At 46.1% G+C, this 26,761-nt stretch overlaps 1 protein-coding gene and 1 pseudogene across 2 annotated transcripts; one reads left to right on the forward strand and one right to left on the reverse strand.

The window, feature by feature from the left end:
- The first annotated feature begins 1,756 nt into the window (after nucleotides 1-1,756).
- LOC148977205 (uncharacterized) lies at nucleotides 1,757-4,952 on the forward strand (annotated as a pseudogene).
- An 8,207-nt stretch (nucleotides 4,953-13,159) lies between these two features.
- Nucleotides 13,160-16,590, reverse strand: LOC148977206 (uncharacterized). Of its 2 annotated transcripts, XM_089117248.1 has the most exons (5): nucleotides 15,820-16,590; nucleotides 14,581-14,661; nucleotides 14,282-14,320; nucleotides 13,770-14,210; nucleotides 13,160-13,685 (listed from the first exon to the last, which is right to left on the reverse strand). In XM_089117248.1, the coding sequence occupies exons 1-5, from the start codon at nucleotides 15,827-15,829 to the stop codon at nucleotides 13,489-13,491; spliced, it is 768 nt and encodes a 255-aa protein (XP_088973374.1). In that variant the 5' UTR covers nucleotides 15,830-16,590; the 3' UTR covers nucleotides 13,160-13,488. The 2 variants fall into 2 exon arrangements, with proteins under 2 accessions (XP_088973374.1, XP_088973375.1); XM_089117249.1 differs by lacking the exon at nucleotides 14,282-14,320.
- Between the last annotated feature and the right edge of the window lie 10,171 nt (nucleotides 16,591-26,761).

Consider the following 26,761-nt stretch of genomic DNA (forward strand, 5'->3'; position numbering starts at 1 on the left):
CGTAAGTTGAGTGAGTTGGAGAGAGAGAGAGAGAGTGAGATAGAGTGAGTTGTAGAGAAAGTGAGAGAGAGTGGGTTACGTCAGTTAACCTTTCTGAACACCACGAAAACACTTTCTTAATGCTTCTTAGAAGCTCTAAAAGAAGGTATACTTGCAGGGCATATTTGGTCTGTGTGAGTCACGGGCTCGTTGCTCGGCCCGTTCGGGCCACGGGTCGGCTGGAGGTGCGCCTGTCCTGCGCGCGTGCGTCACGTGAAGCGCGGCCACAGCGTGTTTTGCGCGGCCCATCCCGGCTCGTTCATGGCTGCTTTGTTCCGTGGGGAGTCACGTGGCGTTCGTCGGCATTTAGCGCGAGTGTTTGAAAGGCTGAAAGTCTTTGAGGTGACGTTACCCGAGGAAATAGTTCGGCAAAGCCCACTTCCTTTCCTGGAAGACGAACTTGGTAGTCTACTTGAGGAAAAGACGAAACTTTTAGACGAACAAAAGGAAAGATCCATGGTTGGATCAGAGTCCCGTGAGGTTTACATGCTGAAGGAGCGCTGGAAAGTTCAGAAGAGAGCGAGGGCGGACCTGTGTAACCCCTCACACCCGGGTCCAACTCGACCCGCTCCGAGCGGGCCTCGAACCCGGGTCTCCGGCATGAGAGTCAGGCGCGCTAACAAGGACGCTAAAGACTGCAGCCTCCAGCATCTGTCGCTAGAGCGCCTATAGAGATCGGGAAGTGAGGTTTACTCGCACAGCAACTACTAGCTGGCCTCCGTTACACTCACCCCCCTAAACCTCACTCTCATCCCGGGTCACGGCACCAATGTAACCCCTCACACCCGGGTCCAACTCGACCCGCTCCGAGCGGGCCTCGAACCTGGGTCTCCGGCATGAGAGTCAGGCGCGCTAACAAGGAGGCTAAAGACTGCAGCCTCCAGCATCTGTCGCGATCGGGAAGTGAGGTTTACTCACACAGCAACTACTAGCTGGCCTCCGTTACACCTCCGTTACACCTGCGTTCTCACATTTATCACCTTGGAGAAATCCATCCCCTTCCTGTTGGCTTGAGCCAATCGGAGAGTGGATGTTGCACGCGGGAAGCCTTCTTTTATGGTCCTTTGTTCCTCGTGACAGGGGGGGTGTGTTCCAGGAGGTTAATAGTAAAATCGTTTGATCTACATTGTCAGTAAAACATATTAAAAATACACTTTACTTTACATCTCTATGCATATTCGAGTGTTTCATTCAATAAGCATTCTAGAGATATCAAGGAACATTATGTTACATTAACGGAATATACACTTTTGTTTAAAATGCATATCGAAGGTATTTCCAATTTCTATTTATGCTGTGACCAAACAAGTTATTTCACTGTGACATGAGGGAAGAACACACATACATAAAACCATTGAATACCTTTGTTAAATGTCTTTAAAACCAAAAGAGATGTATTTCTCTTTGTTCAGAGACATTCGTTTGGCCACATTCCATTGGTCCCATAAAAGTCTTGTAACTCGATGCCACTGGGGTAAGTGGATGAATGTGTGTGTGTGTGTGTGTGTTGGGGGGGATTTGATTCTAAAGCCAAGGCCTGTGAAAAACACTTGAAAACAGCCCAAGCTGAAATTGATAATCTTTCCCAACAACTAGGTCTCTATAAAGACGAGCTTGACGCCGTCCACCGTCTCAGACATCTGCGGACAGCCTGCCGGGGTCCCCGCCCTCTGGACAAGGGGGGGCTTCCCCGTCAATCTCTGCCACTCACCACGGCATGGGCTTCAAAGAACTTGACAAGTTGGCAAGAAACATTCCTACCTTCACACCAAACCCTGCAGGAGGCCACGATGTTCATGCCTACCTGAAGGACATTGACTTTCATTTGAACACTGTTCCCCATGTCACCCCGTGGGACAGGTTGTATCTGGTCAGAATTACGTCCAGTCGGGACGTACGCAGCTTCCTGGATCGTCAACCAGACGCTGTCAAAACGGATTACCAGCAACTGCGACAAGCTTTCATCCGGGAATTCTCTGATCCAGAAACTGATCAAGGACTAATCACCGCGATGAACCTCAAGCAATCTCTCCATCACGCTGGAAAATAAAGTGAAGCTTGAAGCCCTGGTCGACACGGGATCGGACCTCACTCTGATTTCAGCTGAACTCTTTGAAAGACTCAGATTTGAAGCTAACAAGCAAAACAGAACTTTAAATTCTCAAAACTGTGGGTTGAATGTGCAGTCTTACAGCCAAACTAACATCCGGCTTGAACAGATAGCTCCCATCCATCTGACCATCGGTCCCATGAGTCTCATCCACCATGTGTACATTTCACCTATGAACACATATCCTCTCCTCGTCGGCAAAGATCTTTTAGATCGCTTTGAGCCCTTAATGGACTTCAGACAACTGAAAATTTGGGCTCAAGTGCGAGAACCTATCCCCTGCCAGCCACCCAGGTCAACTGAGCCAGACTGTCAGGTCACCAAGGTCACGGGAACTTTCGCCGACAGCCACAGAGACACAGACTCAACATTGGAGCAAGATTCAAGTTCACTCCTCTGCACTTTCCAACTTACCAAAGACTCTGAGCCCTTCTGCCCCAAGGTCAACACTGACCTGCAGCTGAATGGTATAGCCACAACAGACATTGTGCTCGCGCTATGGGCAGACAACTCTGCCATTAGCCTGTCACTTTTCACTGAACTAATTAAAGTCACACCTGATCTTCCTTCTGCAAGCAAGCGCACCCGCTTCCCTTTGAACTCATGTCCATCAAACATGGTGACTGCAAAAGGTATCTGTGCTTTGAACTTGAACTGGAATAACAGGTGCCTCACTCATTACTTCCTGGTCCTACCGGACCCGCCTCATAACGTCTACATTGGAGCAGACATCCTGATTTGCCTCCAAGCACATGTGGACATTATCAACGAGGTATTGTGGGCCCCATTGACTTTACAGCCAGCTGTTGTTCCCACACACACTGAAAACCTCATGTCAGGCCAAACCATCCCAGAGGTCTGCACCTTGATCAGCGAACAGGAAACTGTAGTCCCTGCTTACACCAAAGGGGTCGCTGTTCGACTCAACATTCGACGTGGCCAAACCCTAAACCACACATTGGGTTTCTTTCAATGCATTGAACTTGGACTAACACTGGAAGCCACGCCCCTCACTGAAGTGTCATCGCCTGCGGTCTACATCCTGTTCAACAATTGCATCGCAGTGGACATCACAATCCCAAAAGCCTATCGGCTGGCATGGCTAGTGAGCCATGATTTCCCTGACTTTGAATTGACTTTACCATTTATTGGGCCCCTTCCGGTCGCCATGGTGCCCGACGGGTACACAGGCGACACACTGCGCACAGCCCCCTTCAAGATCATCTCCATTGCCTCAGTCATGCCAATGGACAAAGATCAAGTATGCAGAACGGAACTGACGGAGGACCGACACCTCGCTGTCTACACAGTCTCCAAACAGCCTACCTGCGAGACTGATGAAACCTCTGCACCTAAGCTTGTCAACTCAACGGGTGACTCCCCTACAGAAGAGCCCTATTCAGGATTTGAATCTCAAGTTCAACAAATCCTATCGAACGCTGATGCAATCCAGGACGATGCAGACCGACAAAGACTCAGACAAGTCCTTTACAAATTCAAAGCGTCATTTGCCAATGACTCTTTAGACTGTGGTCTCACCCACCTTCACACTGTGCGCATCCCAACGCACCCTCAAGCGTCCCCAACGTATGTGAAACAATATAAAATCCCACTGGCATCACACGAACCGGTGCAAGAGATTATTGACTCCATGCTTGAGAAAGGTGTAATTCGTCCATGCAACAGCACCTATTCTGCTCCCATCTGGCCGGTAATCAAACCGAATGGCAAGTGGCGACCAACCTAGCCTAGCAATGGGCCGCATTCCACCCTATCTCATACCTTTGAGCCTGGTCCAAAATGTGCTGGCTTCCGCCATCACCACACCAGCCGACCCGCTCCAAGTTCACCTGGCCTACTCTCTGGGTAGCGCCATCCCACTCTACGTCGACCCCGAGCAGAGAGAAGTGGGATTTCTCCTGAACCTACCCATCATAGAGTCAAGCCGAATCTACAGACTTAAGGACATTGTCAATGTGGGGTTTTGGAAAGGTAACACGCACATCAAGGTTCGCACCCCCGATGTGGTAGCCTACCATGACAGCGATCCACAACTGTACCTGGCTCCAAACCTGCACATGTGCACCTTGACCAAAGACATTCATTATCTCTGCCCAAGCAAACCCTTCCTCAGAGACAACACTGATGGAATCTGTGGATTGCAACCCATGTCCAGTGACAACCGGTGCCCTGCTGAGGCCAGACCTCGCATGCAAGTCGGCGAGAAATCATTGGTGACCGCTGGCTCGTAAACACCCTGGTTCTCACGGCTACTCTCACCTATGACCAACATGACACTGCCACTCGGGTCAGCCTGCTCAACCAGAGCATGTGGATTCAAGTACCTAAAGGTGCCATCCTCCACGTCGATGATCTGGCATTGTATCATCTCCCGAGCAGTGAATATGAATCCGAACTGGAAATCCCCTCCTTCTTCAAGGACCACAACTTCACCCTGGGTCCAGAACTGGAACTGGGAATTGAGACAGGGGGGTCACAGTTAATTGACATTGCTCCTCTCAACTCTGCTCTGCAAGCTTTGTCTCGACAACCTCCCTTGACTACCTCACCTGTCATCCGAGCCTGGAGCGCAGCCGACACGGCGCTGTGCATCTCCATGGTAGTTAGCCACCTCTTAACATTGGGCTTGGCCTTCATCCTATACAGGAGACTCAATGAGGTGCGATCATCTACCGTCAAGCTCACCAAAGCTGTATCCGGAGGCTTCCGCCGAAACCCTCGAAGAGAAGCTCCCGCGCTGGAAGTTGCCAGTGACCTCATTGAGTTAAGCCCCCAGCCCTGATGATCCCCTGCTAACAACTTCATGATTCACCTTCCATCCTCCCATGAGTGATCGGCAGAGGACGTCTCCGCAGGGACGTCATCTTCCAATCAGGGGGGAATGTAGAGATTCTGGTTTGGACATCATTAACCAGTTTGCATGCCATCACTCAAAGAGTGTGGTTGGCAGAACCTTTTAAAAACATTCCTACACATATGTGTTTTAATTCAACTTTGACTTTTACTGCAGTCAGGCGCCCGAGTGTCTGGGGTTACCTGACTAAGTGTGATTTAGGACGAACACGGAGACATCACGGGGCAACGTCCCCCGCCCGCAACACAGTTAATCTGATTGCAATCAGAGCCAGCTCTCTCTCCTCTTTTGATCCTTTGACACCTTCGAAAGCGAGGGAATTCTGGAGACAAGCCAGACTTTGTTTGTTGGACTGGCTTTATGTAACAGTTTTAACACAGGCAGGTATTTACAAAGTCTGGCGGACATGATGATGTATTGCACTCTTCGGAATATAAACCACTTTATATTAGAATAACTGTCGAGGTATCGCTGCTTAAAAGCTGCGTCGTACATGTACACTAATTTACAGCCCTGCATGATGACCTCGATCGCGATGCCTAACTTACAAAATTGCTCAAGAAGTAGTAACGAATCAAATTTCGCGGCGTAATGCGAGATGAAGCAGTAGCCTTCGTATTGCGGTTGTCTGAAGTATTTGATTAGCTTTGCGATGCACCGAGGACCCCTAGCAACATATTTACCGCCGTGGAACGTGAGGGCGCATACAAAATTTGCAACGTGTCGGCCATTTTCATAATGTGTTTCGAAATCGTAGAAAATGTATTTCTCGCTCAACTCTTTATCTGCTAAGGGTTGTATGAAGCATTGATGCTCCCCTCCATCAGAAAGAATTTCGCGACAGTGCTCGCATTTGTCTGGAGCGCACTGGTGTTTTCTTTTCTTAACACCCTCTTTAACCGTGTAACGTCTGTTACATAGTTTGTAGTATTTTATAAGATCGCAGGCAGGGTTTTGCTGACCGGGAGGATTGTTTTTTTATGCATTTTGAAGCACGATTTGCAGTAACGCATACAATCTAGACAGTGTACGGTCGTTTTGGGATAGGTGTGCCATGCGGGGTCGAAACATATGTTGCAGATGTGCTTGCAATGCTGGTTTACACGATCCTTGTACCCTTTGTAACAAAATGTGCATACGTATGGAGCACCGATGAAGGCTGTCATGCTCAATATCATGTAGTAATGGCCGTTATCAAGATAGAGGAACACTGTTTTTTGGTGGGGCTCGTCAGTATTCTTGTAACTTTCTAGGGTCAATGCATTGGATCGGTGAAATACGACGATTTTAATGTCTAGCTCGTCTTCAAACGACGCTATGTCGCTAAAACCGATTCGATCTTGGATCGAGAACCCCACCCTGTTTTGGATCGCTGTGGCCAGTTTTTCGAACTCGCTCTCGGGTTGATGAGGGTTGAGAAAACGGGCGAGACAAATGGAGAAACACAAGTTTTTTGAAATCTTTGTGGGACAAAATAAACTCGACTTTTTTCGTTTGACTACCTGATCAACTGCAAGATCGGTAAGTTTACGACGATTAACCCTCTCCGCCGTGTCGGTTTTGCACAACAGACGCTTCTATTTCTACCGCGGTGTCTGATAGTAACTGATTGCCGCTCTGCAGCCGCCGCTCGAACAGATCTCTTCAATCTGTTCGAAAAGCAAATTCGGGTCATAATTATTTCCACTGGTTAAAACAGCACCAACCGGTGATTGAAGACTAGGAGCTGAAAGGGTCAAATTGATCAATGTACCGTCACCTCCAAAATCTCTAGCGAAGGTAACAATATCGCTCAGCATGTTGTGTAAGTAACTGTGATAAGCGACCAAATCTGTAGAGTTAATCTCTCTCAGATTCATGGTCCTTCGCAACGTCGCGCCGTTGAACTGCGGTCGTGGTAGAATGTGATATCCGTTAACGAACCCACCACTACGCATCAACCTGTCAATATCGTCAGGGTTTAGTCGTTGTTCTCTAGGACGAGCACCTTCAGACAAAGTATCAACACTACCTGTAGGGGAAACATTATTGGCGTTAGGACAATCGTCACTATCGTTATTGTTTAAAACACCCCCGTGCTGCTCGACCGGATCATCGAAATTTGAATTTTCAAATAATTGAAAAAGTTCGGACTCGGTAGGACACTGTTGGGATTGTACATCGAGATAATCTTCTAAAGTCTCCGGAAGTATGCTTATCATTTCAATCTCATTATCATTAGCGTCAGGATGATCATCGATGTTTAAATCAGTGGTGTGGTGAACGGGTGGATCGTAGAGATTGTGATTCGAATTTACCGCTAATTCGAAAAGATCCAACTCTGTAGTGCGGTGTGATGTTTCTAAACAATCTGGAAGCATACTTATCATTTCAATCTCCTCAGGAGACAGTTCAGCGTCAGATTGGTCTGATTGAGGGACTGTAAAAAAGTGTTCTGAACCATCCATTTTTTAATTTCAGACTGGCAAACAATAAATGAAGTTTTGTTAATAACTAAGTTCGGGAGGAGCACGTTCAGATAATTAACACGAGTGGACGGCAATCAGCAATCAGCAACCAATGATAAGAGGGTATATATAGACTCAGCAGTCTTACCTCGATCCATTGGCAGTTTGCAGCATTTGGCCATGTCCGAATCTAGCTCTTCCTGTTTTCGATAGAGAATCTTTCGTCCAGAATTAGGAATCTTTTCCGCAACCCGGTATCATCCCATGGGCGTCAGGCCAAACAAACGGGTCATCGCCACCCCGGGCGAAACATCCGCAATCTACTTCCGCGGTATCTTTAAACCGGACCATTCAATAATTCCTGCCATAGAGATATGGACAAGGCAATGCTGCCATCTTAACGCAAAGGAATGGACATTCCTCCAGCGTCGGCCGTCGCAACAGGCAGTAAGTAAGTTAAGCCACGCTGCAGATCCAGTCCCGGCTGATCCACACTCTCAAACATCTGCCGGGTCAACTCTGTGAGTGCTTAGCTGAAAACTTTCGCGTCCCTGATTGAACTTCGCATCGCTTCAATCGTTGAATGTCGAGCATTTACGCTATCCGGATACTAATTGTGATCGATATAAATAGTTTCTGTACAATGATTTGCGTTCCTTAAACGCGATGCTTCTTTATGGCGTAAAACTCACACGTAAACAGTAGGGCTGGGAATCGATTCTAAAGAATTGATTCCTCGATCCCAAAAAGAATCGATTCCTCGATCCGAGGCGTTAGGAATATAGAGTCGATTCCAAAGCTAGGAATCGATTCCATTAACAGGAATCGACTCCTCTTTTAAGATTTCAGAAGTTCAGACCAATTCTAACCCGCAGCTTCACCATTTGGTTTACTAATCCAGAACGAACAAATCGGCAGGGAACCACCCTTAGAAATGACAAATAAATAAATGAGAAACAACGGAGCTTTTACACTAGGCTTGTTACGGTGAAATGCCATATACGGTTTGTATCCTGTGTTTGCAGCGGTCCGAGCGCATTTGTCCCCGACGCCCCCCGCAGCGTGGGTCCGGTTCCACACCCAATTTAATTCTATCGAACCTTGGTGCGTTCGCGTGCATCTTATGTCATTGCAAACGTGCACGGCGCTCGATGGGAAGCAGAACGTGGGTAAATATTGTGTATTTACTTATTTATTTTTAGTAAAATTGCTTCTACTATGCGCAGTTAAGTGAACAATACAGGTTATTGTACGTGTGTCGCATAAGGTGGTTTTCTGCTGCTTGCAAACGGACCCGTAAGAATACAGTGGATTTACAAATATGTTGCTCTGATTCCACGTACAATGCTCGAATACACTGCAGGCTCACTCTCGCTCGTATCCAGGGTAATTCCTCAACACTATCATCCCTTACTCATTTAACTGAATACATCACAATAAGCTAAAACGCATGCACAAGATACCTTATTTCCTGAACAAGGGCGCACCCGAGTCCGTGCTGGGTAGTCAGTACTACCACCACCTCCTCCAGGTAGTCTCGGGTCCGGTACCCCAGTGCGCACCCGGTTCCCATAATGGCGTTCACATTAGCGATTTTTCATGCGAACCTTTCCCCGTTACGGACTTAACTGCCAGGGTGAAAGTTCCCTAAGCCATTTTTGAAACGTTAATAAAGATGTGCATAATCCTGCAAAGATTAAATCGCCCCTCTTTTTCGCATCTTTGTTTGCGCTCAAGAAGATGATAATCGGCCAGCCAGGCCCCAATCTACTTCCCGCTCTTGCTCGGCTTCACACCACAGCTCATTTGCACAGGTACGTTTCTCCACTGCCCAGCAGTGACGTCTACTCTGCTCCCACTGAAGCTCTGTTTCTCCGGCTAATTTTCTATACTGCCCCAGCAGTGACGTCTCCTCTGCTCCCACTGGAGCTCTGTTTCTCTGGCTAATTTTTTCCACCGCCCCAGCAGTGACGTCTCCTCTGCTCCCAAAGGAGCTCCGTTTCTCTGACTAATTTTTCTACTCTGCCCCAGCAGTGGTGTCTCATCGGCTCCCACAGGAGCTCTGTTTCTCTGACTAATTTTTCTACTTTGCCCCAACAGTGATGTCTCATCTGCTCCCACAGAAGCTCTGTTTCTCTGACTAATTTTTCTACTTTGCCCCAACAGTGATTTCTCATCTGCTCCCACAGGAGCTCTGTTTCTCTGACTAATTTTTCTACTCTGCCCCAGCAGTGATGTCTACTCTGCTCCCACAGGAGCTCTGTTTCTCTGACTAATTTTTCTACTCTGCCCCAGCAGTGATGTCTACTCTGCTCCCACAGGAGCTCCGTTTCTCTGGCTAATCTTTTCTACTCTGCCCCAGCAGTGATGTCTACTCTGCTCCCACAGGAGCCGTGTTTCTTTCGGCTAATTTTTCTACTCTGCCCCAGCAGTGATGTCTCATCTGCTCCCACTGAAGCTCTGTTTCTCTGGCTAATTTTCTATACTGCCCCAGCAGTGACGTCTCCTCTGCTCCCACTGGAGCTCTGTTTCTCTGGCTAATTTTCTCCACCGCCCCAGCAGTGATGTCTCCTCTGCCCCCACAGGAGCTCTGTTTCTCTGGCCAATCTTTTATACTCTGCCCCAGCAGTGATGTCTCATCTGCTCCCACAAGAGCCGTGTTTCTTTCGGCTAATTTTCTACTCTGCCCCAGCAGTGATGTCTCATCTGCTCCCACAGGAGCTCTGTTTCTCTGGCTAATCTTTTCTACTCTGCCCCAGCAGTGATGTCTACTCTGCTCCCACAGGAGCTCCGTCTCTCTGGCCAATCTTTTATACTCTGCCCCAGCAGTGATGTCTCATCTGCTCCCACAAGAGCCGCGTTTTTTTTTTTCCGGCTAAATTTCTACTCTGCCCCAGCAGTGATGTCTCATCTGCTCCCACAGGAGCTCTGTTTCTCTGGCTAATCTTTTCTACTCTGCCCCAGCAGTGATGTCTACTCTGCTCCCACAGGAGCCGTGTTTCTTTCGGCTAATTTTTCTACTCTACCCCAGCAGTGACGTCTCATCTGCTCCCACTGAAGCTCTGTTTCTCTGGCTAATTTTTCTACTCTGCCCCAGCAGTGATGTCTCATCTGCTCCCACAGGAGCTCTGTTTCTCTGGCTAATTTTTCTACTCGGCCCCAGCAGTGATGTCTCATCTGCTCCTACAGGAGCTCTGTTTCTCTGAATAATTCTCATATGAGCTCTGTTTCTCTGGCTATTTTTTCTACACTGACACAGCAGTGATGTCTACTCTGCTCCCACTGGAGCTCTCTTTCTCTGACTAATTTTCACTCGGCCCCAGCAGTGATGTCTACTCTGCTCCCACTGGAGCTCTCTTACTCTGGCTTATTTTCTACACTGCTATAACAGTGACGTCCCCTCTGCTCCCACTGGAGCCCTGTTTCTCTGGCTAACTTTCTACACTGCCACAGCAGTGTCGTCTCCTCTGCTCCATCTGAAACTGATTTCTCTGGCTAATTTTCTTCACCGTCACAGCAATGATGTCTACTCTGCTCCCACAGGAGCTCCGTTTCTCTGGCTAATTTACTACACCGCCACAGCAGTGACGTCTCCTCTGCTCCCACAGATGCTCTGTTTCTCTGGATAATTTTCTACACTGCTCAAGCAGTGACCTCTTCTCTGCTCCCGCAGGAGCTCTGTTCCTCTGGCTTATTTTCTACACTGCTATAACAATGATGTTTTCTCTCCAGTACATCACCATTTAGAATTATTATTCCTGCTAAAACCCTTAATTGATTATTTCCTCTGTCCAGCAAGCTTGGTCTCCAAGCTAACGTCGCACGCATCAAAATTTATCCTCCAAGCGGTATCTCCCAGGACCCTTCAATCCTATATTACCGCTTGGAGGTAACATAAAGAAAGGAAACGATAAATATAACGTCTCTTATAACTTGCCTTCCCCCGATTTTTCTCTTTCCAATCAAATCTTTTATCTCCTATTAAAGGTTATTTGAGCGGCAATCCAGTTTTTCCCATAAACTGTCGTACGGCACTACTTCTGTGGAGTTAAACAATTCACAAACCCTGATTAAAGGGATCCAAAGATCCCAGCCCACCCGCCCCCGACTCCGGACACCCCATAACACTGGAAATTCTCATTAAATGTATTCGGCTTTCCGCATAAGCTACCAGCCCTTCAGTTCCACTCACACACTCAATGCCACGTTTAAATTACCCTTTTTCGTTTTTCTTAGACACTCAAAAAACCGCCATCACTTTATGAGCAGAGTGAGTGCTTTCCCAGAGGAGCCCTTACATTTTTCTCCTTCATCCAGCGAGCAGTTGGTCTCACAGCGGATGCAGTGTGAGAAAAAATCTCCTGGGCAAGCACTCAATTTTTCCACTTTTCAGTTTTCCTTCTTCCATCCAGCGAGCATCGGTCTCACAGCGGATGGAGTGAGAGCTTTCCCAGTAGAGCACTTAAAATTTTCTCTTTCATCCAGCGAGCAGTTGGTCTCACAGCGGACGGACATGAGAAAATTTCCTGGGCAAACACTCATTTTCCCCTCTTGTCAGGTTTCCTCTTTCCGTCCAGCGAGCATTAGTCTCACAGCGGACGGAGTGAGAGCTTTCCCAGTAGAGCACTTAAAATTTTCTCTTTCATCCAGCGAGCAGCTGGTCTCACAGCGGATGGAATACGAGAAATCTCCTGGGCAAACACTCATTTTCCCCTCTTGTCAGGTTTCCTCTTTCCGTCCAGCGAGCATTGGTCTCACAGCGGACGGAGCGAGAGCTTTCCCAGTAGAGCACTTAAATTTTCTCTCTTTCATCCGGTGAGCATTCGGTCTCACCGTGGACGAGAGTACGAGAAAATCTCCTGGATAAGCACTCATTTTCCTCTTTTCAGGTTTCCTCTTTCCGTCCAGCGAGCATTGGTCTCACATCGGACGGAGCGAGAAAATTCCAGGTAGAGCACTCATGTTTTCTCTTTCATTTCAGCGAATATTTGGTCTTACAGTGGATGCAGCGTGAAAACCTCCTGGACAAGTATACAACAACCACACCTTGTTCGCAGTCAACAAGGGCCATCAGTCCAGGCAGTGAGCCAACATCACGGGCCTCCCTGACCAAGCATCCAGGCCCCTTCTCGAGATGCCAGCCCGCCATTTCTTGGCACTCTTTGGGGGGTCTTTAGTCCGGCGGCTGTCCTCTGCTCTTTAGCCTTTTGGGGGGAGTACTCTGGGTTCGGGCAGAATTCCGAGCACGGAGCCCTCCCTCCGGACAGCACGCCAAATACGCATTGAATCTTACTCACTCAAAATTATATGTAAGTGTGAACTCGTGAAATGAAGTTTTGTTAATAACTAAGTTCGGGAGGAGCACGTTCAGATAATTAACACGAGTGGACGGCAATCAGCAATCAGCAACCAATGATAAGAGGGTATATATAGACTCAGCAGTCTTACCTCGATCCATTGGCAGTTTGCAGCATCCCTCCTCCACCCCTTCTCCACACTCCTAGTCCTGCACACTCCTCTTTCTAAAAAATCACTTACATACGGGGGGAGTACTCTGGGTTCGGGCAGAATTCCGAGCACGGAGCCCTCCCTCCGGACAGCACGCCAAATACGCATTGAATCTTACTCACTCAAAATTATATGTAAGTGTGAACTCGTGAATCACTGTGCATAAAACATGAGATATAAAAATGATTCATAAGCAGCGTATTACATTTCCTGAGACTTTGCATCTATGATGGCTAACATAATGACTATCATTTTAGCTTTGGTTATGGAAACGGTAAAATAGTTCATTGAACATATCCATAATAAAACGATCTTGAATATCAAATCTGTTACGCATCTCTAAGCGGAATGTGCATAGATCCGCGTACACCGCTTCTATTAACCCGCGATTGTGTATTTCTTCCTCAATTAATCTAGCGTTTGCCAATGCACTCTCGTCACGGTACCGTCTTATTTCTAAACACAATGATCGCAGATCAGCAGTATTAACGGTCATACGCATCTGAGTGTTATCGGCGACATCGATCGGTTGAGGGTTCAGTCCTAGTTCTTCCTGTGGAAAGTGAAATGGCGTATGACCTGCGTTTGAGGTTGGTCACGTTGATGGCTCGCACGTCCAAGAGTTTTGTTCCAAACCGTTGAGTTGAGGCTCGCCGCAGAGTCACATCGTCGGCTTCATCATCAGTGTCATGGTCTGAATCATGTCCTGATGGGAGAAAAAATAACAATCAACCATAATGATAGAGTATTATTTCAGATTAAATATTAATCATGTTTACCACAGGCTTACCATAAAAACTGACGGGCGTGTTTGGAGGTGCTGTATGATGACACTTTTTCGTCTTTTTCCTCGGTGGTTCTAATTGTGTAGAGTCAGGAACTGCCTGATCATCGACGTTAGCTGAAGAAGAATTAGGGTCGCTGTCATGTTCACTGTATTGAGCGGCGGTAGAATTAGCATCGCTTACGCCTGCGTCACAGTCATGTTCGCTGTCTTGAGCGGCGGTAGAATTAGCATCGCTTACAGCATCCTCGCAGTCTCTTTCGCCGTCTTGAGTGAGACTGTTAGCTGGTGTGGAATCACCGTCGCTTACAGCAGCGTTGCAGTCTCGTTCACCGTCTTGAGTGAGACCGTTAGCTGGTGTGGAATCACCGTCGCTTCCGCCGGGCTTCCGCTCTTCTTCGCTGTCTTGAGTGAGATAGATCAGCGGAACATCGGGTTGAGTGACGTCTAAAATAAAGAAAAACATTAGATTTCCGTAAACATAAAACATTACATTTGAAGGTTGAGCTCTTTCTCACCATTGCTAGAGCCGAGTAGATTGAAACCCTTGACAGTCGCTGTGAATTAAAATAATAATTAAACATTACAATAAAATATTAATTATATTTAAAAATAAAAAAAAATAAATTAAAATTAAAATAATAATTAAACATTTGAATTAAAAAAATTAATTAAAATTATAATAATAATTGTATTAAAATTAGTAATTGTATTAAAATTAAAATACTAATTAAACATTTTAATTAAAATTATAATAATAATTGAATTAAAATAATAATAGACGTATTTAACTATAGGGAATAGAAAAAGTCCTTACATGAAATAGCTGCATCAATGGCGTCGAGCACACTGCCCACCGTGTCAATGGTCTCAAAGTTAATCAGCTGGACGTCCGAACCTGTGAAGTAAAAAGGCTGTTATGGATTAGACTGTTTTTGGTGAGAGTTTTTATGAGAAGGTTAGATGACGTACCAACACAAACACACAAACAAACACACACACACACACACACACACACACACAGACAGAGCCACATAGAGAGAGGAGAAAACATAAAAGACATGATTAAAATGAAGAACATTTATGTGACATAAAAATAGAATAAAACAATTTACCGTATAGAATTAGAGAAATGCTGTACTACTAAGCTCACTTTATATGGAGACTGCATGTTGTTTTTACTAATGAACGCGAGAGGGAGCATTTATCAACGGAGTGCATGTCACGTTACCTAGAAACGCAAGAGGGCGACATTCAAGAGGTCGATATTTATCTGCAAACGGAAGTCATGTCTACTACGGGCCATTGGGGGCGACCATCACAACCGTAGGCTACAGCCAAACTCCGCCTGGCAGGTTTCTAAATAAAGTGTGAAATAATGTTCATTAAAACGGCATTGACTTTTCAAAAACATATAAACAAACGATTCAGAAAATGTCGCTGGGATCATCGATGTAGTGTTCGGTTTTCAGAGAAAACAGCGTGGTATGGTCGAGCCGTGCTAAGCTAAGCCATGCAAGCTAGGCTAACGCATGGTGTGATGCCACGTGACCGAGCAGAGCACCGCGTTTTTCAAATAAAACCATAATAAAAGTATTTACGAGTTACATCGTTCGATAATGCAAAGTGAATAAATGAAGCTTTAACTTGAGAATAGTTTAATTGTACAGGTTACATAAGTCTTATCTACATGATAGAGCTAGAGCTAGTTAGAGTTAAGAGTTATTTAAACTTTTAAATAGTTTTTAATTATAAAAACATCATAAGCTTAAAATGTTTTTTTTTTAAATTAATAGATAATTATACTTTTCAATCGTTTTAACGGTACAATCAGCCTAGGTCTTATGTTCATGTCGTCGATAATCAACATAAAATAGTAAAACTGTAATATATTAATGTTTCAGATTTAAAAATAAGATCGAATAACCAGAGGAATTTAAACTGGAGAAAGATTTTAAAAACATCCAAAACCATTGATTGATATTCTACACAATATACAAGCTTCCTACACATATAAACAAAACATTGTAGAAAAATATAGAATGTTGATACTCACTGCTATCCATTTTGTTGAGGTTTTGGAGAAAGGTCTTGTAGAAAATCGTTTTTGATCCAAGAAAAAAATGTTTTTTTTTCTCCTGTGAAGAGACGCTTTCGTCGAATCGCGAAGTTTTGAATTGAAATGACAACCAAATGGGTTTTAGGCCTATTTATATTGTAGCCGTGAACAAATGGTAATCTAATACTCTGTCTCTCCGCTAGATGGTATCATTGGATTGGAAATTAAATGTGTTCGCAGCAGCGTAGTATGTCAGATTACGTATGAAAAAAAGCAGCGCCGCTCTTAATCTGCTAGGGCAATGTGAAATCTGGAAAAGTAATGTTACCGGCTGGGGAAAGTAAGATGGTTTTATTTTTGACAGAGTGTTAGTCAACTTATAATCTATAAAAAAAAAATGTTGTATTATTTTACAATGAATGATAAAGCATTTGATTGATATTCTTTTAAATGAACCATGGTTTTAACTTTAACTAACTTTAGCTAGTGAGAAAAAGTTTGAACTTTTATTGCCACTGTAGCTGCAAGGGATGCTGTGGGTGTTGTCTCTCTCAGCTGAACAAACACATACAGATGATGCTGACAAAAGGTCGATTAGAGAGAATTGTTTTTCAACATCTTGAAGTTTTACTTTTAAGTGAAACAGGTTGTGAGAAAGTGCAATATTTTATTCTCACTGTTTCAGCAGAGGATACAGGAATGTAATACAGTCACACACACATAGACAGACACCACTCCGCCATGCATGGGGGAGAGAGAATCAAAGGGAGATCTTCACAACTTTAAACTCATCTTTTACATCTTTTGTAAACCACATAAAGTATTGTATGGACTACTTTGTCGACCAGCTGGAAAAAAGTAAGATGGTTTTTATTTTTGATAGACTGTTAGTCAACTTCCCAGATAGCAGGCCGACGTCGATTCAACGTTGATTTTTAGTTTTAAAGATTAGTATCGGTCGTCGATCAAATTTCAACGTTGAATCAACGTTCACTATTTGATCGTTACATCAGAACAAAGTTACGTTGAAAATGCAACATCGATTCAACGTTAAAATGGGGTTGATTTATCAGTAGATACGACCAAAACACAATGTTCGAAATCTTAAGATTATAATGTTGAAACTTGGTTAGAAGAATCGGACAGCATGCACTAAAGCCCCATTAGGACGTGCATGTCTTTTAATCTATTAATGAAAAGCACATAGGCCTATCCAAGATTGCTGTGCAAACGGTAAGGGAGAAAAACACATGATAGGATTATAAATATAGGCTATATAGCCTTATTCACCCATAGCGCAAAAAAATGCATAGAACATAGGCCTAAAGCTTAAAGTGCATGAGGTACACATATGTGAAAATATAGGCTATTTATAGTTTTTAATCAAGTGAGTTTTTGCAATACTTTTATTTCAACACTGTTTACCATTTCTAATATTATAAATATATTTGACATAATCAACATTATAATATTATATAGGCGACTTGCATCTCATCTTTAATGAACCAAAACTCAGCATATGCCTATGGGCCTTTAAAAACTTTAAAAGATTTTTAATAGTTCCATTACAGATTTGTGCAAAACTTCTGCAATATTTCTTTTTTTTTTTTTAATGTGGATAAAAAACTATTGCGAAATGATGCTTTCTCGATGTTATGAGACTAAAACGTCTTTTTTTTCCCTCTTGCGATAAGTCATTCCAAAAATCATGGCAACAGACGTTGGTATCCACCGCACTAGACATTATTATTATTAATGGACGGAGAAGGTGTGTTATCCAAGCATTAATGGAAAGACATGGAGTTTCCTGGGTGTTTGAGGTCTTGCTTGTGGCATTTCTTCGAGTCCAGTAGGCTTTTCCTGTAATTATTGTTTATTTTAATGAATTTAATGTCTCGTATTATGTATAAATGGTCAGCGTACTTGCAATTATTTCCCCTTATTTAACCGTAATTGCAAAACGAAAAATGAAGGTTGTTGTATTTTTAAAACACAAAGTTGAACACCAACATTTTGTTTGACCTGTAAGCCACCAAATGCTGCGCAAGATAAATCAATGTATGTATATATATTTATATATTTATATATGTGAATAAATGTATAATTTTCAAATATTTGTTTATGATTTTTTGCCTCTTTATTAAACATTTTACACAGCCTACAGAAAGGGGATTTATAGGTGAGTTATAGGCTATAATAAATCTGTAAAAATAAGGAGGCATTTTAATTGTTTATTAATAAACTATTGTTCCCTTTCGTAGTCACTTCGAGTTACGTCAGAAGTGACGGAGATTGGGGGTTTCGCATAGAAAGCCAATCCTCTTCGAGTATTTTAAAACAAGCCAATGGCATGCAATGCCTTGGGGCTGCGGAAATTTGCATAGCGTACTCCGCCCTACTCCGTGAGTATAAAAGGAGGAAGTGAACGCAACCGCAGTATGTTTTCGCTTCGGAGCCAAGAGAACTCTTCACTCCTGAAAGCCATTCTCACTGTTTCAAGACTCTTCGAGACGAGCGTCCTCTTCAGTGTTGGTGTGACGGCGGTACCCAGCGAGACTCTGCATTGCCTGCGATCTGAGCAGTGGTCTGCCAGACTTTGCGCTTCTCCCTGGTCGCCTCAGCGCTGAAAGAGTGAATTCCTCCTCTCTAAGTGAAAGAGCTGCACGCGGCACGTCTTTTTAAAGACGACTCGCCCGTGTTCTTCTGGGTGCGTTCGTTTCATGTCATTTTCTGATGGTCGCGATCGCTGATCTGTGTGTGCCTGGGCTTCAGCATGCAGAGCAGCGTTCGCGGATGTCTCATGTTCCTTTTGAATGGGAACATGAGCATCTCTACACTGTGATCGAGACTCAATGATCTGATAGTGAGAGTCCCCGTGTCCGTTACTCGTTCTGCTTCTTAAAATAGAAGCTCTTCGACTCGCGGATAGGGTGATATGACGGTGAATGTGTGACACTCCCCCCGACGTTAGTTCCTCGGGTCACACCCACCGCTCAGTGTTAGAGCCAGTGAGCGCTGTATCGCTTCAGACGTCTGCCTCTCTGAGGTACCGTCTGTTTCGTTCGGCGCTCCAGAGAATGATGCGATGACGATCGCAGCATCACAAGGCGGGCTTGACTCCTCGGGAAGTGAGGATGCGGCCACGTTGCCTCCCTCGGGAGCGTCAGCGTCGCCGTGTCTGATCCCGCGATGATGGCCGTGCTATCTCGGGCCTCCGTGAGCATCGGGTGGGGGTGGAACTCCGCCCTATCCCGATCTCTCGCGGCTGGATAATTGGTTTATGGGTAACGCTGCCGCCTTACGGCCACGGCCAACCCCAATTTCCTTTTTTCCCCGAGTTGCATGCGGAACTGACGCGCAAAAAATAAATAATTAAATAAAAATAATAAAAATAAAAAAAAGAGAGAGAGCGTGCTTCAGTTCCCCACCCTTCCTCCCCTCGGCGATGCGGCTGTCTGTGGGTACGCTGGCGCTCCCCCGGTGGAACGCTCTGTTGCGATGCAGCTGCGTCCGCAGGGCGCGTCCACCCGCGGTTGCTCTCAGATGCCCCTCCAAAGCCTATGGGTTCTCGTCGTCTATGGCGGCGTGATTCTGTAGAGCGGCGGGACAGGCAGCCTCCGCCCTGCATATGATGAGCACCTACAAAGCTAGCTGCTCAGGAATGTGCACGAGGAGAGGACGGACCAAGCGAGCTGCGAGCCTGCCGCCTACCTTGCCCTTAAACGGCTCATGGAAGCGGTCGCTCGCTCCGTTGGTCAGGTGATGCCCACCGCTGTGGTCCAGGAGCATCATCCAAATGTTCGGCGGTGCGGTCCAGGACTTTGCCCAGCACTTCACGACCGCCTAGGAGCAGACGAAGGCGGTTTCTCTGCCCCGACGGCCAGCTGCTGCCTCCAACCAGCCGCCCGCTCGCCGCCGAGGACGCCCCCCTGCGGCTCCCTTCCCTCCCACGTGGCCGCAGCAGCAGCCTTCAGCCGGTTCGCTTCGCGGAGGAGGCCACAGGTAAGCGTCCCCCCCTCAGGCCGTGTGCCCCGCTAAACGCCAGGCGAAGCGATGTTCCTGAGGCGGGCCGCTCAGTGATAGTGTCATGGTTTTTCTCAGGAGGCGGTAGCATGGTCACGAGAGCTCGGTCACGAGAGCTGAGATTGCACCCTGCTGGCGAAGGGTGCAATCGAGACGGTCCCTCCAGCCGAGGTGAGGTCCGGGTTTACAGCCCATACTTCACTGTCCCCAGAAGACCGGTGGGTTACGGCCGATCCTGGATCTGCGCATTTTGAACCGTACTCTCCATCGACTACCGTTCAAAATGCTCACAGCCAAACGCATTTTCGAATGCGTTCGGCCTCAGGATTGGCTTGCAGCGATCGACCTGAAGGACGCGTACTTCATGTCTCCATATTGCCTCGGCACAGACCGTTTTCGGTTTGCCTCGAGGCCAGGCATCAGTACACGGTTCTCCCTTTCGGGTTAGCTCTGTCACCTCGCGTCTTCACGAAGATCGTCGAGGCAGCCCTTGTTCCCCTTCGCGAACATGGGGTTCGCATCCTGATTTATCTCGACGACTGGCTGATACTGGCACACTCTCGAGAACAGGTTTGCGAACACAGAGACCTGGTGCTCCGGCATCTAGCCCGTCTGGGCCTTCGGGTCAACCGGGAAAAGAGCAAACTTTGCCCCGTGCAGAGGATCTCTTTTCTCGGCATGGAGATAGACTCGGTCGCCATGTCCGTGCAGCTCACGAACGAGCGTGCGCACTCACTGCTGACTTGTCTTCTACAGTTCGAGGGCAAGAGTGCGGTTCCACTGAAACTATTTCAGGGGCTCCTGGGGCATATGGCATCCGCGGCTGCGGCAACGCTGCTCGGTTTGCTTCATATGAGACCGCTTCAGCTGTGGCTTGCGATCGAGTCCCGAGGTGGGCATGGCATCGCGGCTCGCTCCGAGTTCCAGTGACTCCAGCGTGCCGCCGAACCTTCTTCCCGTGGTCGAACCTCAGCTTTGTGGGCCGATGTCCCTCTTCAGCGAGTTCCAGGCATCTCGTTGTCTCCACGGATGCATCTACCACGGGATGGGGTGCCATGTGCAATGGGCATGCAGCCGCGGGCTCCTGGACAGGACCCCAGCGCCTCATGCACATCAATTGCCTCGAGCTGTTGGCAGTACGCCTGGCCCTGCACCGCTTCGAGCGTTGCTCAGGGGTCAACATGTGCTTGTCCGTTCAGACAACACCTCGGCAGTAGCGTACATCAACCACCAGGGGGGTCTACGCTCACGCCGGTTGTCGCAGCTCGCCCGCCACCTCTTGTTATGGAGTCAGAAGCACCTGAGGTCCCTTCGTGCAGTTACATTCCAGGAGACCGGAACCTGGCAGCCGACGAGCTGTCACGGGTCCGTCCTATCTCCGGCGAATGGCGACTCCATCCCCAGACGGTCCAGCTGATTTGGGACCAGTTCGGGGAGGCACAGATAGATCTGTTCGCCTGCCGGGACTCATCCCACTGCGCCCAGTTTTATTCCCTGACCGAGGGTACGCTCGGCTCAGATGCACTGGCGCACAGCTGGCCGCGGTGCCCACGCAAGTATGCGTTTCCCCCAGTGAGCCTTCTTGCACGGGTGTTGTGCAAGATCAAGGAGGACGAGGAGCAGGTCTTGCTGGTAGCCCCCTATTGGCCCACCAAGACGTGGTTCTCCGAACTCATGCTCCTCGCGACAGCACCTCCTTGGCCTATTCCTCTGAGACAAGATCTACTCACTCAGAGACGGGGCACTCTGTGGCACCCTCGTCCCGATCTCTGGAGGCTGCACGTGTGGCTCCTGGACGGGACGAGGCAGGTTTGAGTTCGCAGCCACCTGCGGTGGCGGCAACCATCACTTCCGCTAGAGCGTCGTCCACGAGACACCTGAAGTGGAACCTCTTCGTCAACTGGTGCTCTTCTCGCGGAGAAGACCCCCGGAGATGCTCAATCGGAGTCGTGCTTTCCTTCCTGCAAGAAGGGTTGGAGCGTAGGCTGTCGCCCTCCACCCTTGGGTTTATGTCGCGGCCATTGCCACGTCTCATGATGCAGTGAAAGGTAAGTCTATGGGAAGCATGACCTGGTCATCAGGTTCCTGAGGGGAGCAAGGGGGCTAAATCCGCCTCCCTCCCCTCGTGCCCTCTGGGGACCTCTCAGTAGATTTAAGCGCTCTGCAGAGGCCTATCCTGGAGCCTTTTCAGTCGGTAGAGTTTTTGCCCTGTCCTATGTGACAGCACTCCTGATTGCATTGGTCTCCATCAGGAGAGTAAGGGACCTGCACGCACTCTCCGTTTACGAAGTGTGCCTGGAGTTCGGGCCGGCTTACTCTCACGTATTCTTGAGACCCCGGCCTGGATATATGCCCAAGGTTCCTACCACTCCCTTCTGGGACCTGGTGGTGAACCTGCAAGTGCTGCCCCTGGAGGAGGCAGACCCAGCCTTGGCACTGCTCTGTCCGGTACGTGCTCTCAGCACCTACGTCGACAGAACGCGGTGTTTCAGGACCTCAGACCAGCTCTTTGTCTGTCATGGGGGGAGCCAGAAGGGAAGGGCTCTCTCAAAGCAACGGCTGTCCCACTGGATAGTGGACGCCATTGCTTTGTCTTACCAGCAGCAAGGCCGTCCGTGCCCCCTTGGTGTGACGGCCCATTCCACTCGGAGTGTGGCCTCCTCTTGGGCTCTAGCGCACGGTGCCTCGCTAACAGACATCTGCAGGCTGGGCGACACCCAACACCTTCGCCAGATTCTATAATCTGCGAATTGAGCCGGTGTCCTCTCACGTACTCGCTCCGCCAGTACTGGACCCGCTTAGGTGTCTTCGCTTGCTCGCCATTCCACTCCTCGGACTGGATAAGTGCGATATCTCCTCAGTTCTTCCATTGAAGCCTTGAGTCCTCCAGCACCGACGATGCGGGCACCACTGCTGTTGCTCTGGATGCTGGCTAGGTGCCTCCATGTGCACGGTTCCCCACGGTAACCGTCTCATGTGTATTATCCACTGTAAGCCTCTCTGAGCATGTGTCTTCCCTTGGCAAGCCATCTGCCACCCCTGGAGTTAAATTCTTGTAGCGACCTACGGTTGGTGCTCCAGTGATCTCCATATGCGTTCCTATACGGCCATATGTGTATTGTAAGTCCTCCTTCGGTAGGCATCTATAGCATGTCCCTCCCGGGATATGTTTCCCAGTGTACCTTGGTAATCCTGTGTCAAAGTGGGATCCCTGTAAAAAAAAAAAAAAAAGAAGGTAAGGCTCAGGGGTCCAGACTTGCGCAGGGCACTGGAAGACAGCTTGAAGATGGCGTGATGGCACAGACCCCCAATCTCCGTCACTTCTGACGTAACTCGAAGTGACTACGAAAGGGAACGTCTCGGTTACGGATGTAACCCTCGTTCCCTGAGTAGGGAACGGAGACGTTACGTCTCCCTGCCACTTCTGCTGTACCGCTGGGTAGACGCCGAGTTCAGTCTTGGCTCCTCAGCGAAGACATACTGCGGTTGCGTTCACTTCCTCCTTTTATACTCATGGAGTAGGGCGGAGTACGCTATGCAAATTTCCGCAGCCCCAAGGCATTGCATGCCATTGGCTCGTTTTTAAATACTCGAAGAGGATTGGCTTTCTATGCGAAACCCCCAATCTCCGTCACTTCTGACGTAACGTCTCCGTTCCCTACTCAGGGAACGAGGGTTACATCCGTAACCGAGACGTTTTCCAAGTTTCGGCTAAAAACATATCTCCATCCCCGGATGCACATTGAGAAAGGCACCTTACTAATCAGAAGATATTAGCTTTCGATTCGAATGTGTTCGTTTTAAATTGGACATTTAAAGCTTTTGTCTAAAGGCTATAGGCCTATTTTGTTTCAGTTCTCGCGCTTCAGTGGAGATCATGAAAGCGCACCTTATTGTTTTATTTTATTTTACAAAAGCACAACGTTTTATTGTTATTGTGATATTACGCAAATAAAAGTAGTTGCAAATAATCTATTGGGCCTATTGTATTTGTATTCTATGACCAAAAATTATAGAGTATATTAAGTTGTTTCTACTGTTGATAGGAAAATGCAAGTGTTCGTGCAGGGGCCTCTCTGCCATGCAATGCGCGCTCCACACTGCACACACACTTGCGTCAAAATCTTCTGTTTATTATTTGTGATAATCTTAGCCCTATTATTATTGTCCAACATGTATAATGAATGAAATGTGACGAATTGCTTTGTTCCTTTTTTGGATAAAAGCGTCTTATACATGTAGCCTAATAAATGTTATAATAGCCTAATGATGATAATTATTATTATTTGGACATTGACCCAAAACCCACCACGTCTTCTAAGGCGGGTGACTGTAAATGCGCAAAACCCATTCCATTGCAGTTTTTGCGAAATATCCCTTTTTCATAGGCCTATTGCCTGAAAAACCTCCTCATGCAAGTGTAAAAACCTTTTTTGCATAAATGGGAGTTTTTGCGAAATTGACGTTTTTCCATTGTGCATATTTTCATTTTGCAATTTTAATTTGCGCAATTTGAAGGTTAATGGGAAAGCGCAGACATGAGGAAAATATAGAAAGCTTGAGATGTATTGAAACCTATTGAAAATATTGAAAAGAAATAGGTTACTATCTGATTATGTTGCATGCACACATAGCGCCCTATCTTGCACCCGGCGCAAAACTGCGTGTATAATTTCTATTTTGCACCCGCTCAAAGCGGCCTCAGACGCACGCCGGTAAACTAGGGAATGAACTTGGGCTCCCATTTCCTGGTGCTATTTTGCAGTTCCAGAAAACAATTGTGCCACTGACCAGAAAAAAACCTGGTCTAAAGTCAGTGGCGCGTTGCGTGTTGTTCATAATGCTATTTTAAGCGCGCATGCTTGACCATATAGCGGGTGCACAATACGCATACACTTTGATTCTCTCATCAACACAGATGCAGCCGTTTTTATTTTTGCAAATCATACATTAGGCCTATAACATGGAAAAATATTAACACATGAGGGAAATCATTGTGGTTTACGAAGATGAAAAAACCTAATAAGGCTACCCAATTTTTTAAGACTAATTGTAGTACTAATTGATCAGACATGTTTGCAATAGTGGCAAGAAACATGTATATGATGCTTAACCAACGCTGATTTGGGTGGGTTTCTCCCATCCCCATACAACGTCACTTCTCTATCTTTCACTGCCCTGACAAGAACGTCGGTCTCATCGGCTGTAAACGCTCCTGGCGCGCCTGGAAAACCCACCCTTATAATAACAATCCGTCATGCAACATGCCACCTGCTCTTAAAGGGTATGTTGGATGATGCTCTGTCTGATTGGTTTATTTCATGTTACACCCAAACCACACCTATATGAATAATGAAGCTATTTCAGACCAACCCCTTTTAAACTTGCGTCTGGTGCAAGAGTCAATAATCCCGCCGGTAAAATAGCAACAGCGCCCAAGACCCGCCCACAAAGTTACTTGATACTTGCGTTTCAGATCGTTAAAATAGGGCCCATTGCCTATTATGTCGAAATAACGAGATATTATGTTGAAATAACATTTTTAATAATACATCTTTAAGAATGTTTGATTGAATGCTGAATGTTGTGCTTATTCAATTTAGTAGCCTACAACAATTTAAACCTTTGAAAAAATTAAAATAATTGAATATTAAATATTGAGGGTCTAAATTTTGCTCATTTATTAATAGTATGTATATAGGCTATATAATTGTGCATAATTGTCAATGATCTCAGCCCCTCACCACCTGATAATTCCCAGGCGCCGCCCCTGAGGCTTATCCAAGTATTTGTGCGAAGTGCGGAGCACGATTACTGCTTGACATGGTGGAGGCAAGTGGCATGTTGTTATAGTGTTATTATTTTTAAATTTAATAATTGTTAATTAAGGGGGTTATTATTGAATATTTATATTAGATGTAGCCTACATTTTAGACATCTTGGATTTCATTAAAACCAAAACTGAGAAGCTTAAAACATTTTACACTACATTTTTGATTTTAAGATGCTAAAAATATATTTCCACCACACAAAAAGACACAAGAGGTGTTTAAGGTGACAATCTGTTAGATTGTACTGTATCTTAAAGATTTTATTGTCTTGTCTTCCACCTACTGTCTTATAAAGATTAAGATTTCGTTCATAAAAAATAAACAACGTATGTCCTGTTAGATGTGTTTTGACTACTTTTTAATATTGTTTATCTGTGAGTTAATAATGTTATTTGTTAAGGATTTGTGACACATCAATGTTTTTATTTATTTATGTATTTATTTTTTGTAAAATTTTTAAAAGATAAAATTAGACCCTTCTAGGATTTTTGTTGGATATTGCCTGTAAGAAAAGTCAGAAGAGATAAACATTAAATTTGCAACCCCACTGTAGCAGTATAAGTTTATTTTTTTTATTTATTTTATTTATTTATTTTTCTGTCAGGGAAATACAAGGTGAAATAAGTGTTACAACTAACCCATCTGTCTGTTACAATTAACTCTGCATAACTATGAGGTAAATTGTAACATTTGCACTTCTATCACTCAGTGCAATACGAAAATGGTTGGTCCAAGAAAAAAAACTTTGTGTAAATTTGTAGCAGAAATCAGGGGCAGAGTGGACCAAAAAAAAATCTACCGGGAAATTTCGTAGACCACCGGCCCTCGTCGCCGGCAGGATTTATAGCATTTACAGTTTTACTGATTAAAAAGAAACTTTGTTGTACTATGCTGGAGTAAAGTTCATAAATGGTCGTTCTTTCCCATAGGACTTTGTAAAATGTTGGGTGCACCTCTGTGCCTCTAGGGGGGTTCGGGGCCAAGCTCCCCCGCAAGAAAATTGTGTAGATTTTAAGGTTAAATGCATCAATCTCGTGCTCTCTGAGAGATCAAAATTAGCTTCAACCCATAAACTGCTCGTTGGA

Source organism: Pimephales promelas, chromosome 11 (genome assembly GCF_988280905.1).
Source record: "Pimephales promelas chromosome 11, fPimPro1.hap1.1, whole genome shotgun sequence".
Classification (NCBI taxonomy): Eukaryota; Metazoa; Chordata; class Actinopteri; order Cypriniformes; family Leuciscidae; genus Pimephales; species Pimephales promelas.